This window comes from Megascapheus bottae, chromosome 19 (assembly GCF_031878675.1).
Source record: "Megascapheus bottae isolate mThoBot1 chromosome 19, mThoBot2.hap1, whole genome shotgun sequence".
Lineage (NCBI taxonomy): Eukaryota > Metazoa > Chordata > Mammalia > Rodentia > Geomyidae > Megascapheus > Megascapheus bottae.
Window position 1 is genome coordinate 14,974,205 of NC_143527.1, and position 16,997 is coordinate 14,991,201.

General features: G+C 37.2%; 1 protein-coding gene across 1 annotated transcript in view; it reads right to left on the minus strand.

Moving 5' to 3' along the window:
- Positions 1–16,997, minus strand: part of Dcc (DCC netrin 1 receptor) — a 934,207-nt gene that overhangs the window by 37,468 nt on the left and 879,742 nt on the right. Inside the window, exons 24-25 of the mRNA XM_090353075.1 lie at positions 13,473–13,699; positions 5,179–5,295 (exon numbers count right to left, since the gene is read on the minus strand). Coding sequence (XP_090209201.1) covers positions 5,179–5,295; positions 13,473–13,699 — 344 coding nt within the window. The remainder of the gene's footprint in view (positions 1–5,178; positions 5,296–13,472; positions 13,700–16,997) is intronic.

Genomic DNA, 16,997 nt, shown 5'->3' on the forward strand with positions numbered 1-16,997 from the left:
AGCTGGACAGATAGACTATCATCAGGTCTTCGTCACACAATATTGTATCTGTGAGGTTCTCCATGCCGCTTTGTGCCATATTAGCTTGTTTGTGTTTATGTTACTTATTACATGAACACACAACAGGGTTTGTGAAATGTTAGTAAAGATGTGGTGGGTTGTATTTCAAGTGACAGAGTGCTTGCTTAACAGTCACAAGGCCATGGATTCAATACCAAAACATGAGCAGAGAAAATAAAGAACCCTCAAATACTAATTCATTTGAAATCCAAGGAATACATTCTCATAATATATTTACTTATCCTTTCAAGAATTTGATGAATATTTGACAAGCAACAATTTTGTGCTAGGTCCTGAGCTATACAGTGGGTGAATATGAAGATGAATTAGCTACATTACCTTCCTATCATGCAATAATTTATAATTTGTTAGTGAAGGGTAGGTTTGGACTTGAATACCTAAGTGTAGAAGGCAGTTGTGGATGTAATAAAGGCCACAAAATGGTATAAACACTGTCATTCAGATATGAAAAAGAGAGTCATACTTTCTGGATAAAGTAATTAGATTCTAACTTGTCAGAACATCAGAATCAGCCACAGTGTTTGAAAAATGCACAAAACTGTACAGCTGAGCTCTCTATTGACTTGTTCAAAAGGACAGAAGTTGACAAAGTGAAAGCAAATAAAACAACATGTATTTGTGGAATATCAGTTAGTGTGGCTTGTCAAAGGTTGAGGGTACTTAAAATTGTATAGCAATAAGAAACCTATTTGATGGGCTACAGAGGCGGAATTATTTTTGTCTAGGCAAACAGTAAGAGTCAGTTGAGAAGTTTATGGGGCAAAATATCAGGTTTAACTTTTAGGAAGAAATTAGAGAAGCAAAGTTTGTCAGAGTTGAGATGTACTGAGCAGTAGTGGGGATAATGTGAGAGTTCCTGATAGAGGTCATAAAGAAGAGTATAGTCGACTACTGTGATGAGAGGGTAGCCAGAGACGCGTAAGATACTAGGACAAAAAACTCAGTGAGATATGAGAATGTGTGAATGAATTAGTTATCTGTCAGATAGAAAGTCTCCACAAAGGTAGCTTTTTTTGAAGAAGAAAACAGTATTAGAATGACCCTCAGGTACCACAAGAAAACAAGTAGAAGTAAATAGAAGAGGCAGTGACGTGAAGAATATCATTCTATATAGCCAATCACATGAAAATGAAGGAGAATTACTGCTGGGAGAATAATGATAAAGAGTACAGAATTATTCATTTATTCTGGTGGTACTGAAGCTTGAACTCAGGGCATACAGTTGTCCACACTGAGTCAGAGTCATTTATCATTGAGTCAGACTCTAGTTCTTTTCTGTCATGGTTATTTTGTCCTTCCCCAAACCAGGATAACATTCTTCCTATTTTACCTTTACACCTCACCTCTGTTGAGATAAAGTGTTATAAACTTTTTTTTGGCTTAGACTGGCCTATACCTACAGTCCATCCAATCTGAGTCCTCCCAAGTAGCTAAGAATCAAGGACTGAGTTGCCATGTCTAAGAACACTAAATTCTGAAACCAGATTTCTAAACCTGCAGTGTGGCTGTCCCACTTACCAGCTGTAGGTTACACAGTCTTCCCATGATCCAGTTCTTGCTTTAGTAAAGCAGGTATAATCATCGTATTTACCCCATGAGTTAAAAACACTTGGCATTCATTGATCAAGACATGTATGCCACTGTATTTAGTATGGTAAGATTCAGAGAGAATGTATTGAAATACAGTGCAGATGTGACAGGTAGTAATTTGAAACAAAACCATTCATTCATTTGACTGGGTGCCTATTATGTATTGGGTACTGTTTGGGGAATTGGGGATACAAAGTGATTAAAACTAGGGAAATTCCTGTCCTCATAGAGATTAAATTGAAATATGCAGAAGAAAAATATAAACACAAGAATAAAAGTAGGATGATGATAGATTTTCACAAAGATAAATGAAGCAGAACCAGAAGGGTAAAACCAGAGTTACTTGCTTACATCTGTAATCCCAGCACTTGGGAGACTGAAGCAGGATTGTGAGAGTAAAGGAGAAAGTAGATAATATCAATTTTAGAGGGAGGGAGAGGGTATTACTGTAGTGAGAATAGCTGACTGCCCCTTTTAGAAGCTGAGGTTACAGTTGCTATGGAAGCTGAGTGGATTCTGGGAATGGATGAGACTGGAGATGTTGGCAAATCATCAGAATGTACATGGTAGGAAGTCCATTGGTACTAAAAAACAGAAGCCTAATATTTTAGCCCTGGGACATTCTGATTATTAGAAATCACAAAGAGAAGGGGAATGTAGAGGAGAAGAAGAAGAAGAAGAAGAAGAAGAAGAAGAAGAAGAAGAAGAAGAAGAAGAAGAAGAAGAAGAGGAGGAGGAGGAGGAGGAGGAGGAGGAGGAGGAGAAGGAGAAGAAGAAGAAGAAGAAGAAGAAGAAGAAGAAGAAGAAGAAGAAGAAGAAGAAGAAGAAGAAGAAGAAGAAAGAGGAAGATTAGTTGAACTTTATATATTATGCATCAATTATGCATCAATGTAAGTGCTTCAGGAGAAAGAGAAAATCTATGCCATGAGACTTCACAATCAAGTTTTCAGATGAGAGTGACTATGAAAATTCTATCAAAAGGAATCAAAAGACTGGAAAGAATAGAAAGTGGGAAATATGGACAATTGTATTTTACAGTAAAATGAGGAAATGAAGTTTTAATTGGGGAGAGCTGTAGTCTCAATTGTATATGTTTTTTATTTTTTTCAAATTTTTAAATTCCAAGAGGTTTTTATTTTTAAATGGCTTAATTCTACATGGTTTTTATTTCTGGCTGGGGAAATAAATAGCATAAAACATCTGTTATTTTAAACTTTACTGAGATCTCTCTTAAGGCTTATGTGCTGTATTACAGGGTTATTCTTGAATTAAAAAATACTGAATCAAATGACAAAATGCACATTTAATTTTTTTGTCAGTTGTAGGACTTGAACTCTGGGCCTGGGTGTTGTCCCTGAGCTCTTCAACTCAAGGCTACACCCAACCCATAAAGCCACAGCACCACTTGTGGTTTTCTGGTGGTTGATTGGATATAATATTTGTGTTTGGTTATTTGAAATTGGATAGGGTAGGGGGGAAAACAAGATGAGGGATGGGGTTGGGGGGGTGGGTAATGGGGACCAAGACATGTGAAAGGGTATCAATGTATGTGAAGTAATGCACCTTCTATCTGGCAAATATCATGTAACCCTTTTATTAATTACAATAAAAAAATATTTAAAAAACAAAGAAGAGTCTCATGGACTTTAGTTGCCCAGGCTGGCTTTGTACCGCAATCCTCAGAGCTCAGCCTCCGATCTCAGAGTAGCTGGATTACAGGTGTGAGCCATCATGCCTGGCTTCCACAGTCTTATATACAATGCTACCCATACCAGTCATTTACTCTCCCATTAATTATGATTTTTAAAAATAATTTTGTTCTACCTGTAATACCAAGTTTTAGAAAAAATAATCCTCCCAAGAGTGATGGGTACATTTGTTAGTGCTGAATAACACCAGTTCTAAGGTTAAGATTACTTAGTGAATGAACAAATGTATTGTTACAGAAACATGTACATATGAAAAATGATACTGGCCTTAGACTGAGTATGATGAATACTTACAGGTGAGTGAAATTATGATCACTTGTGATATTACTTATATAGAACATGGATAGAAATATAACTTTTGAAGCACTGAAGTGTGTTTTAAAACAAGGGTTAAGACACAGTGTGAGTGCTTGCTTTAGTACTTCAGTGATCAAGAAAGAAACTGAGGACAGACAGTGAAAGGATTATGACTGTAACAGGCTCAGGTGGGAGTTTGACCAGTTAACTAGATTTTCGGTGCTATTTTCTGAATAATTCTTTTTTCCTGGTATGGCAAGAAAAAATACCATTAATCAAGAGGAGCAAATAGGAGAAGTCATGAAATCTGAAAACTCAGAAAAAATATAAAATATTTACAGTATAAAATGAAACACTGTTGAAAGATATCTATTCCCATTCAGATGGGTGCCAATCTCGGACTTGTAGCAATTCATACTCTTAAGGAAGGTCAGGGGTTTTCTTTTTTATCTAGACACATTTAACTTTCTAGCTACTTTGTAGGAATTCATGGACTGACTAATTTCACCATGGTTGACTTTTTTTTTCTTAGATGAGGAATATGGGGAAGGATGACCAAGGGAGATAGATGGAAGAAAATGGAGGATGATAGAGGTGCAGTCTGACATGAGGACAGGAAGGACCTGGGCCCATAGAGGGGAGGTGGCCATTAATGAATTGGTAGTCCAGGCCTAGAGAGTCTGAAGAACTGTTGGCAAGGGGGTAATAAAACACATGACCAGGAAGCTAATAATAAGGTGACAGAAAGCTAATAAAGATGGACATTTGATACTAGTTTGGTTTGACATGGAATTGACAAACTGAAGCGGGAAGGGACCAATATCAGTGCAGGTAAAATTAAGAAACTAACAGTTCACAGTATCAGATGGATTATCCTCGGGAATGGTATAATTACCGCGATTGATGGTGGAGGTAATTGGGAAGGAAGTGATCCCCAGATAGTAATATCTCTTATGAATGTGGGAGGGAGACAGAAGCCTTCAATAAAGAGGAACTTGGAAGGGAATGCCTGTCCAATCTTTGCTCCCATAGAGTTAGACTACTTAAGTATTAAAATTGGAACCATTAGGAAAAGTAAAAATAATTAGTATTATATCTATTACTAGAATAATTTATACATTTTGATGTAATTTTTATAAATTTATATTTTCAAATTATAGTTTTAATAAAACGATCACTCGTACATGCTAACAAGTCATTCGAATCATGCATAAGTTATGCAAAGATCAATAATATGAGTACTCCTTTGACTCTCTCTCCCTAAATACAACCAACAGATTCCTTAAGTATGTAGCCATCTGTTTGCGAACAGATTATGTAATTGTTTAAGAGTATAATTATGGAGTAAGTATTATGACTTCCAATTATAGATGATACGGCTCTAGTTATTTTTCATTACGTGGAAAGTGGAGACAAAGATGCTAATTATTTGTGGTAATTCAATTCCTTTCTAGAAAAACAAGTGGGAAACATTTGGCATCTTTGCAGAGGCTGTACTTACCTGGGCTGTTGGACTGGGCTTCCAATGGAGTCATGAGCTTGGCCCTGGTGGCCCTGCGTGCAGCCAGCGCCCTCTCCAGGGTGGACGTGGAACTACCTGCTTCCTCTGTGTCTTGACCTGAAAACCAAAAAAACCCTTAAAAATACAGCATCTTGAAAGACTTCCGGAGAAGCATCCCAGCGCCTTCAAGCTAGCACAGAAGTTTGAAAAGTAGATAACGCGTATTTTCTTCCAGCCAACAAACCTTCATCACAACAACAATTAACAAAAGATAATTATTTCATTTATCCAGATGCTGGAGGGGATGTGGCCAGGAGGGATCACTACAACACTGTTGGTGGGAGTGCAAACTCATTCAACCACTATGGAAAGCAGTATGGCAGTTCCTCAAAAGACTAAACATTGAACTCCCCTATGACCAGCAATTCCACTACTTGGCATTTACCCAACCATCCAGAATCTAGGGCATACTAAATCCACTAGCACAACAATGTTCATTGCAGCATTATTCACCATAGCAAAGATACGGAACCAACCCAGATGTCCCTCAGTTGATGAGTGGATCAACAAGATGTGGTATTTATACACAATGGAATTCTATGCTGCTGTCAGAAAGAACGACATCACCCCATTTGTAAGGAAATGGAAAATCTTAGAAAAAAATCATATTAAGTGAAGGAAGCCAGACTCAAAGGAACATAGGCTCAATGGTTTCCCTCATTTGTCATAATTAGTAGAAACCTTGGGCTCTCCTAGCAGAGATTTACCATAGAACAATGCCTAGATACATAAGTCCATATAGTATAACTCTAAATGAAAGAAACTCCAGGATAGTGAAACAAAAGCCATATAATGAATGATTGTTGTGCTTAATGTACTATGTTACCTCTCTTCTCTTTTGCTGTCCCTTGGTTATCTCATATTGTTACAGTATTTCACCTGGCTATCTGATATATTGTATATATTCACATTTGTTTATTTGAAGTCAGATAGGTAAGGGAGGAAAGCATGATGAGGGGCGGAGTGGAGGTAGGGAAATGGAGACCAAGACATGAAAGGGCATCAATGTATGTGAAGTAATGCATCTTCTATCTGGTGAATATAATGTAACCCTTGTATTAATTACAATAAAAATATATGAAAAAAAGAAAGAACTGGTATTGATTTATTATTTTCATGTTTATATTGTGTGCATGTCTTTATATTTTATACTAATTTTCAAGAAGAGCATATGTATTATTTATAATCTTCTGAAAAATACCATCTCAATAAATCAATGAGATTATTAACAGCAAGATAATATTCAATGGTGTTAATTTACTAAAATTTCTACAGCTAATATATTAAACTCAAAGACGTTCAATCTGATAGAAAATAAGATAGAATCATGAAGGGGGTGATATTGTGAAGATATACTATACACATCAACAGACAAGTTGAAATAAAACCACTGTGCGGGGCTGGGAGTTTGGCCTAGTGGTAGACTGCTTGCCTGGCATGCATGAAGACTCGGGTTTGATTTCTTGGTGCCCCATACGTAGAAAAAGCTGGAAGTGGTGCTGAGGCTCAAGTGGTAGAACTCTAGCCTTGAGAAAGGCCCTGAATTCAAGTCTCAGGACTGGCAAAAAAAATAAAAAATATAAACACTGTGCACAACTACTTAAAGATAATAAAAAAGGAATTACAAAAAGAGCTATACTACTGCTATCAGAAGGAATGACATCACCCCATTTGTAAGGAAATGGAAAGACTTGGAAAAAATCATATAAAGTGAAGTAAGCCAGACTCATAGGAACATAGACTCAATGGTTTCCCTCATTTGTCATAATTAGTACACATCTAGGACTCTCCCAGCAGAGGATCACAATAGCTCAAAACCTAGGTACAAATGTCATATAAGGATGAGACTAAATGAAAGGATCACTAGGATATGGAAACAAGAGCCTTGTCTAGTGTGATTGCTGTTCTTAATGTACTCTGTTATTTCTCTTCTCTTTTTTTGCCCTTTGGTTAATCTCATGTTGTTACTGGTATATTGTAAACACGTTTATTTATTTGAAATAGGGAAGGGAAAGGAGGAAAATAAGATGATTGCGTGGATGTCGGGGAGAGAAATGGGGACAAAAACATGAGAAGCAATGCACCTACTACCTGGCCCTTCTATACATTACCCCAACAATAAAAATAGGCTATAAGAAATGAACCACATTATTAATAAATACAAATGCAAATATTTACATAAATTAAATATATGACACTACAGCCTTGATCAAAAAAATGAGATTTTTGCAATAGGATTTGAAAGCTAATTTGATGAAATGAGTTAAGAGAAAAGTTAAAATTCTCCTTATGTACTCATTTTGATAGTACACATACAGAGTTGTATTACACATACAGGCATTTGCCTATGTGTATATAATATACATGGAAAGGCAACACAATTTAATGTTACTCTTCTTTCAATTAGCAATATCCAGAAAAATAAACTTCAAAAGAGGTAATCAAGTGATTTTCTGATAAAAGTAATGAAAATATTTTTGTCATTAGATCAGTCCTCAGAAAATGACTACTAGAATGTCTATTTTTTTCTAAACAGAAGGAAATTATATTAAAAAAATAAACTTGGGAGACTAGAAACAATGAGGAAAAGAAAAAAATCGATTCATTGCAAGTCTTTCCTTTTGTTCAATATTTAAAATTATATTTGACAGTACAAATAGAAGCTAGAACACTATCTGATGTAATTCTTCAAAATAAAAAAGAGTAAAAGAGGGAGTGAGAGGGAAAGTGTGAGGGGGAAAGGTAGGAAAAGAGGGAAAGGAAGAAGGGAGAGGGGAAACAGAAGGAAGGAAACAAGGAATCCAAGAAGAAAGGGAGGAGAGAAGGAAAAAATGTAATTCTAGATCCAACTCTGGTGAAATAGTTTTCTGATGCAATATTTCATATCAGGCACTTGTGCATACATACTTCTTTTTCTATTTCCGTTTGATGGTGCCATTATGATTTGTTTTGGAAATGGACTGTTTGGAATTATATGTATCCACTGAAAAATGTGAACTGAATTTTTAATTGTTATTATCTTGAAGCATAAATATTTTTTCTATGTTCACCTCCTGTTACTATAACAATTAAAAATCAACTTGTTGGAGAAAGGCTTATTTGGGCTCTGTTTTAGAGGTTTTGGTTCATAGTTGATTGGCTGTATTGCTTTGGGCCTGTGAGAGGCTAAACACTACAATGGAACCATATGAAGAAAACCACTTAATTCATAGATGAGAAGTAAATGAGAGCAAGGAAGGGGCTGGAGTCCAAAAATGTCTTTCAAGACCACACCTCCAATGATTTAAAAACCTCTCTCTCAGCCCCATCTCCCTCTTCCCAGCAGCATAATATTCGGAGGGATAAGTCTTTATATACAGACAGCATTTATTCAAACCACAACAAGGGGAAAGCTTTCTAACTTGCCTTTTAGCAAGAGTCTGATATTATTTACTATTGGTAAAATTGGGCTTGGAAAGCTAGTGAGTAGAGAGAGAGAATTCAAAATAACTCAGGATTCCACTTTCCTACCATGTGTTGTGCAGACATTTAAAGATAGTATTCATTAAAACTGAGCATTTTTAAAACTCTGACTACCACATGCCATAAATGTTGCAGTTTAATGCACTTGTTCATGCTTCTAAATGCAAGTATAGAGCCAGTTTTGAGATGATAATTTTGTTTCTGCACACACGTGCGTGTGTGTGTGTGTGTGTGTGTATGCGCATGTGTGTGTGTGTGTGTGGTGTATGTTCTTATGCTTTCTTACTGCATGTGTGTCTTTTCTTTATTTCCTTTTTCTTTTTCTTATAAAAGTGATGTACAGAGGGATACAGTTACATCAATCAAGTATTGAATATTTCTTTTTGAATAGCATTTTTGGCCCATGTGCTGTTTTATAAAGTGCAAACATGTATCAAGCCTCTTTTGCTTTATTTCTTTTTAAGATTGATTCTTGTGCTTCTTTTTGTTCAGGGCTAGTGTCAGATCTTCCTACCTCTGCCTTCCTCATAGCTAGGGCTACAGGTGTGAGCCACTTCAACTGACCCAATGGTTTATTTTTAGTAAAATTACACTAGAAAGAAAGAAAATTCTATTTATAAGTCATAGAGATCAAACAGACCTGAACTCTTGCCTTTCTCTGTTATGTATTTTTAAAAGAAGGACACAATATTGAAACTCACTTTGTGTGTGAAAGAAATTATTTTTATCATATTAGGTCTTTGTTAGTATAGTAGGATGCTATTTTATAGTAGTTAGGAAATTGAACAGGTTTAATTTAAGTGGCTAACATTCTTCAGGTAAGAAGGAAGAAGTGCAAAAAAATCAAACAATAATTCTACTTTAAAATAGTTTTTGTCAACTCAACTATTCCATGGATAAATTATTGTTACATAACATAAAACTAATTCTGATTTTAAGGGAGGTCACTTATATTATCTTTGGTTGCTTCATTTATTTTATGAGGATATCAAGATATATTTCAAAAAATTTTATAGGGATTAATAAAGATAATAAATGAAAATACCAAACACAGAGCTTAACAGGGTATTCTTTTGTTTTGTAATTTTTTCCCTGCTTGAAAATCCCATCATGATAAAAACTATTCATCAGTGTTAAGTTTTGTTCTTTTAAACAACCTAGAGAAGACTAAACATATTGCAAGTGATAAGGATTTTATGGATCACTTCCTTTTGTGTTACAAAATATGTAACATAGATCCTAAACAGAAAAGAAACAGCTGCAAGAATACCCTGATTGTAGAGAAAATAGCCATCCCGCAGCGTTAAGCCTGTCCATACTTATTGAAAGATATTCAAACTAGTTTGACTGCCTGACAGATCATCTCTTAGAACATCAAGGGGATAAAATGCATGCAGGCCATCTGAGGGCTGACATGCACCCTCTTTGCAGAGGGAGGCAGGGTTCTCTCCTGCCCCCAGAATCAAGCATACAGCCATCAGAAGAACCACTCAAGGGCAGGGAAGTTCCTGCAAAAGAGGTTTTCCTTTCCTCTTCTTACATGAATGGAAGCCTTTCCAGGCAATCAGCTGGTTGGTCTACTCCGTATATGTTGAAACAGATGACAAGATGAACAAGGTCAAGAAGGCTGCTGCCTGTAAGATCTACTACGGGTGCCCGACAAGACCATTTCTTGCGGCATGTCAAGTAGGCATGTGGAAAGTTGGTAAAGCTAGATTCTCTGGTTGGGATTTTCTCGAGTGCTGAAATCCCTCAGTGACCTCCACACTTGACAGGAAGGGGTGAGCCGGGTGAAGCCATCCTCTCACCCCACTTCTCTCACAGAGGAACTGAGCAACAAACCACCCAGGTCATATCAAAAATTCATACTTGCCCCCCCCATTCTGGAGGCTGTTTCTCCTCTTTCATCATTATTTCCTTTGCTATGTAGAAGCTTCCTGCTTCCACAGATCCCATTTGTTAATTCTTGCTAGGATTTCCTAAGCTGTTTTCAAAGTTATTGTCCATGCCTAAATCTTACAGTGTTTTCCCCATGATTTCTTCTAGCAGCTTCACATTTGTAGGACTTAAAGTCTTGGATTCATTGGAATTGACTTTAGGACAAGGTAGGAGATGGAGGTCTAGTTTCAGCTTCTGCGTGTGCATATACAGTTTTCCAGTGTATATGTTGTGGGAGAGATTGTCCTCTCTTTAAAATAAGCTTTGGAAAAGCATGTGACTATCATGGAGTGGATTAACTTTTGGGTCCTCCAAAACTGTCCTATTGGCCAGTGTTTCTGTTTTTGTACCAGTACCACAGTTTTTCTTACTGTAGCTCTGTAATATATCAAATATATCAAAACTACATTGACATTCCATCATATCCCAGTTAGAATTTCTGGCAATTATGCACCATATCTGGAGTTGTAAATTAGCACAGCCCCTCTGAAAATAATTATGGAGATTCCTCAAAAACTCAAACTAGAATTCTCGTATGATTTATGGCATTACTGGGTGAATAAATAATCCAAAAGAGTGGAAGTCATCATGTAATAGAGATAGCCACCCGTGCTTGTACAGTGCATCACTATTCTATTCACATGGCCAAGCTGTGGAATCAGTCTAGGTGCCCAAAAGCTAAATAATGCACACAGCGAACATTTACAATACACACAACAGGGTTTTTTTTTAATCTAGTTTATAAAGAAGAAAATTGTTAATTTTACGAAGGTGATTGGATCTGGAGATCACCATGTAAAGTAGAATGAGGAAGATTCAGAAAGACAAATATTTCCCATTTGCTCTTACATGCAGGAAAAGGGGAAAAATGGCCATGAAGGTGAAACAGGAACCTTCGTGGAAGAGGAGGGGACTGTGGGAGATGAGAAAATCTAATGAGTACATGAACATGATGAAAGTATGTTATACATCTGTACAATGTCATAAAACTTATTTAAATGGGCCAATAAAAAGATGGAACAAAAAGAGAATTTATACTTGTACTTTATAAGAGGCCTCAAATTTAAATTCTATTCTGGAATCAGCTCATGTATCCAGAAACATATTGAAGAATTTCTAGATTCCTTTCTCCCTCCCTCTTCCCCTCTTCATAAACTCCCTCTTTTTTCGTAAGTATAGGAAGAGTAGAGAAATGGAGTATGCAAGTTTAAATCTTATTTATTGCTCAAAGGCAAGGGCTCCTGCCTCTGGTAGAACCTTTAAAAGGTGTGGCCTTAATCAGAAAAAGCTGGGTCAATGAGAAGGGGTATCAATGTACCTGGCAAATGTAATTGTAACTGTAACCACTTGACACATTACCCTGACAATAAAAAATAAGACTATAAAAAGATAAAAAAAGAAAAAGCTGGTTCATTGTGGGTGTACCCTTCACTGGGACTTTGGTACTCAGACCCTGTCTGTGTTTGTGTCTCTCTGCCTCCCTCTCCCTCCCTCTGTCTGTCTGCCTTTCTCTCTCTCTGATTCCAGATTACTCTGAAGTTAACATGTCTCCTCACCTATGGGCTCCTATAATCATGGACGAGGGTGCCTCAGGTCCAAAGCAATGGAATCAGGTTACTATTGACTGAAACTGTAAGCCAAACTGAGAAAAAGAAGCCTTTTTCTTCTCTTAGGCCCATTACCTCAGGTAATATGTCATGGTGCTGGAAAGCTGATTCGTTTATGAAGGAAATATGGTGTGGATATTTCTAAAACCATAGCACTTCACTCTATTTGAAGTTAAAGAAAGGTTTAAAGAACAACTGGTAAAATCCAGTTTCCAGATCCAAAGGTTTAGCCAGCCACGGTCAAGGAGAATCTTTAACTTAAAATTTCAGATTTTAGTTTTCAACAGAACTCGAATTCCCATTACAAATTTCAGGTGACAAAGCAAAAGTTAAACAATCTGCTTGAGCTCACACTAAATGGCTAGAAAAGGATTGTGAGTCTATGATTGAATACCCATACTTGAAACCCTTGTTTCTTCAACTCTGAGATGGTAAAGTTCAGTAAACAAGTTCTACATTCAAATAGCTGACATCTTTACTTCTAAAAACAGCAGCTGTTCCTTCTGTCATCAGTATGTGAGAAGACTGAGGAATTTTTTTCATACACATTTTTGGTAAACAACATTCTTCATCCCATAAGCACTCAGGTAATACAATAAGCCAGAGAAAATAAAGTATCTCCTGAAGACTTTGCAGATTTTTTAGTGATTCCTGGATACTAAGAGTTGTTATGCACCAGTTCATTAAAAAAAAATAGGCTTTTTTTTCCCCCACCATCACATTCCCTTCAGATTTTATCAAACTAATGGTCAAATAATGTGATTGTCTGGAGATGAGAGTTGATCTCCATAGTAACAAAGGCCAAAACACAGTATTATTCTTTATAATTCCAGTAGCCTGATTACATTATTATTATCAATTTTTACATGAGGTACTAACAACAAATTTAGACTCTACACAGACTAGGAACTAAAAGATTTAAAGAAAAAAAATAATCCTGTAGGTCTAGGCTTCTCCCATCAACTTACTCTCTTTTACTTTCCAGCTTTTGAGAATGTCATGAGTTATTAAAGTTATATAAGGCATAGGATGGTGGAAATTACACACACACATATATCACTTGTTCATCAGTCAAATTTATATCAGAATATTTTAATTATTAATAGATGACCCCTCCTCCCTTGACATGAAAGTTGATGTCGCAAAATACTTTCTCCAAACAAAGGAAGAAAATTCCCTGTGAGATCCAGAATGGCTTCTGTGACTCAGCCAGAAGATTATCATTACCTGAATGGGAGGTACTTTTGCTCCCGAGCTGGGCTTCTGATTGGCTGTGGCTGACTGGAGTGAGATCTTGGCAACTCTGGATGGGGGAATCCCTTCCAGCAGGGTCAGTGCCTGATGGCTTTTCAATATTTTTCATTTCCATTTCTTCATGATGGATCCAAAGATCAGGCGGGCGAAGATCCTTCTGGCTGCCCTTCCTTTTGCCACCACTGTGAGTGGCCCTTTTCCTATGAAACAAAGTTAGAAAGGAAAGGTGAGTCCTTCTCTTCAATAGTAGTTCTGCTTCTGCTCAGTCAATTCCAGTTGCAAACAGGGACAGAAACAACAACAACAAAAAAGACTCCCAGAAGGAACTTTATGAAACCTTGAAAATTGGCATACTTGTCTTGGCTGTCTTTTCTCTTCTCCCCTGGCTCTTCCCCCATATTCTAGGAGATGTGGTGCTGAATCCCCAGGGCTTCAGCTGTCTGCCAGAAAGCTCCTTTACTCCAGCTTCACCCACTGGAGATTCATGCACAAGGTGACAATGGAGCCATATGCCAATCTTTGCAGCAAGGCATAAGGTACCTGGCTGAAACATCTGTTTAGCAGATAAATGGAGGTGCTTTCAAAAGGCAGATCAAAATGAAAAGGCCAGAATCTGTGCCAACAGCTAGGATCAAGGCTTAGAAGAAAGTCGGTATCTCAGCTGTATAATTTAATGTGCAACTGGGAAGCTTGTTATTTGAAAACAAAAGGCCACATGAGGACATTCTTCCACAAATAAAACACTTTTGCCTTGGAGTTGCCCAATGTCTGGATTCAAACACAATGACAGCCATTCTCTGAAAAAAGAAAAGGGACTATCTTTGGGAAATGAGTTTCTAATGTCTCTTATTTGCTACAGTCAGAATTTAGCCACTATGAATTTATGATGGATTTTTTCCCCCAGGGATATCTCATCTTGAGGTTAGGACTGGTGAGAGTGGAAGGTTTTCTGCATGTGAAATAGAGGAGCCCGATGGTGATAATGCTTTTCTTAGCTCTTGTCTGCAGCCAGGGGTCAAATAGACAAAATCTGCCCACTGTCTTGTCTTTAAAAATGAAGTTTTATTGGAATATAGTCAAACTCTTTCTCTGTCTTTTTTTTTTTTTGGCACTGCAATGGCAGTACTGAATAGTTGTGAAGGAGGCTCTATGGCTTGCAAATCCCACACTGTATTTTTCATTTGCACCTTTACAGGAAATTATTATTATCATTATTTGTCAGTCATGGGGCTTGTACTCTGAGTCTGGGTGCTGTCCCTGAGCTCTTGAGCTCAAGGCTACCACCCTACCCCTTGAGCCACAGCACCACTTCCCATTTTCTAGTTGTTACTTGGAGATAAGAGTATCATGGTCTTGTAGTGCCAGGGCTAGCTATGAACCTTGATCCTCAGATCTCAGCCTCCTGAGTAGCTAGGATTACAGCATGAGCTACTGTGCCTGGCTCAGAAATCATTTTTGATCCCTGGTCACAACAATCATTTGTAAATGAATTGATCATTTTCAATTTTTAAAAATGTATCATTTGGGGGCAGGAGTATGGTCTAGGGGTAGAGTGCTTGCCTAGCATGCATGAAGAACCCCAAGTTCAAGTTCTCAGAACCACTTACATAGAAAAAGCCAGAAGTGGTTCTGTGGTTCAAGTGGTAGAACACTAACTAGCCTTCAGGAATGTCCAAGTGCTCAGGACCCAAGTTCAAGCTCCAGGACTAGCAAAAAAATTATTTCTTGTATTTCTATTTTTAAAAGAAAGAATGCCTCTTAGAAGACAGAAGGCAAAGTTAACATCTTACCTGTTTCTCTTAACTTTCTTCATTTGCATTAGAGTTCACTAAGATAACAACTTCTCTTTATTGCTATGTGTCTCAAGCAAACTATTCTTGTTATGATATAAAACTTTCATTACTTGCACAAAGCCATGGGCTTTGCCTTCACAATTACTGAATCAGAAGCTTTGCAAATATTTGGCCATGAATGACTATTTGGTGGGATGATTTGCTACATTTTCCCAACATTCTTTTCTGTTTTTCTTGAAGCATACTGATGAGGACAGGGGATAAAACCCTCCAGTTTTAATATGGACTTTGGAATTTAGTAAAGAAATAATGTGTGTTTGCTGCTCTAATATTTTCCCAACAATGGCCTGCATTTTGCTGATATCCAGCTCATAGCTCTACACCGTTCCAGAAAATGGATTCAAATAACTTGTAGATTGTGCGTCCATGTTTAACTCACTACTAACCACTGTTCTCTGAGTCCAATTCCATGCATTTGACTTGCCCTCTTTCACTGGTCCATAATACACACATGGTCTGCCTGAAAACTGGAGTCTTCACTTTCTTTTCTTTCCTTTGCTTTATAGAGAGAAGTATCAAGAGTTCTTGTATCTGGGAAAATATAATCATGTCTCCTCATGATAACTTGATATTTAAATAGGCTACAGACCCACAAAATGAGTGGAAAGTATTTAGGAACTATTTGATTATGAATTGTTGATTCCATCTGCTTGTATACAGGCCTGTTCATGCATTTGGCAGTCCTATCCTTTAAGGCCAAACACTTCATATGTCTTCCATTTTACAAGGAATTCCAAGCTTGGACTCTGGCAGAAGCTTTATGAATGTCACATGGTTCATGAACTCACGGAAAAATGATATCATTCCTGCTAATAGGCAGAAAAAGTTTTGTGTTGAATAATAGGTTCCAAACCGCTCCTAAGAAGTAGTTTTCCTCAGCCTCCTGATTGTCAGCAAATACTTGAAGAATTCTAAATAGACTTTATTTGTATATATTTTTCTCAATGACCATAAGCAACTTTTGTTCCCTCTAGTTTTTCTTTTCATGAGAGCTATCTGTGGCTTCGAAAGGCTTTCCTTCTGGGCCTCCTGCCCCAATAACAGCAGGTGTGTAATAAAACTAACAAGTGCTCACAACTAAATTCTCTGAAATTTGTCTTTGTAAAAGCCTACAGAAACAGCTGCCACCCTGACCTTCTGCCCATCTGTCAGTTCCCTGTTTATCATCACAGCACTCAGTTTCTGTGTTTCACTCCCAAGAATCTTCAAATTTTCTATGCCCATGCTTGTAGTGCACTGATTTAGAAAGTGGAAGTCTCTGTACCAGAGACACTTGCACCACCTAGGAGCTTGTAAGGAATACACATTCCCAGGTCCCTGCTCAGAAGGATGGGACCAGGAGTTTGGAGTTAGAGGGTAGTAGTCTGCTATTTAACAGCCCTTGGAGTTGCAGAAGGATACAGATACATCTAAAGTATGAAAAACACCATCTAGTAACTCATTTGTTTTTTTTTCTTTAGTCTTAAAAATAGCATCTCCATTAAAGAAATAATGTGTTTAACCCCTTTTCATAATACCAAGAATATCTTATGCCCGGGGGCTAGTAATTTTTCTATTTCTCTCAAACAATAATAAAATTAGATGCTCTTCTTAGAGCATCTATTATTGAAAAAAAGCAAAGAAAGATTCTTCTAAAGCCCTCTGC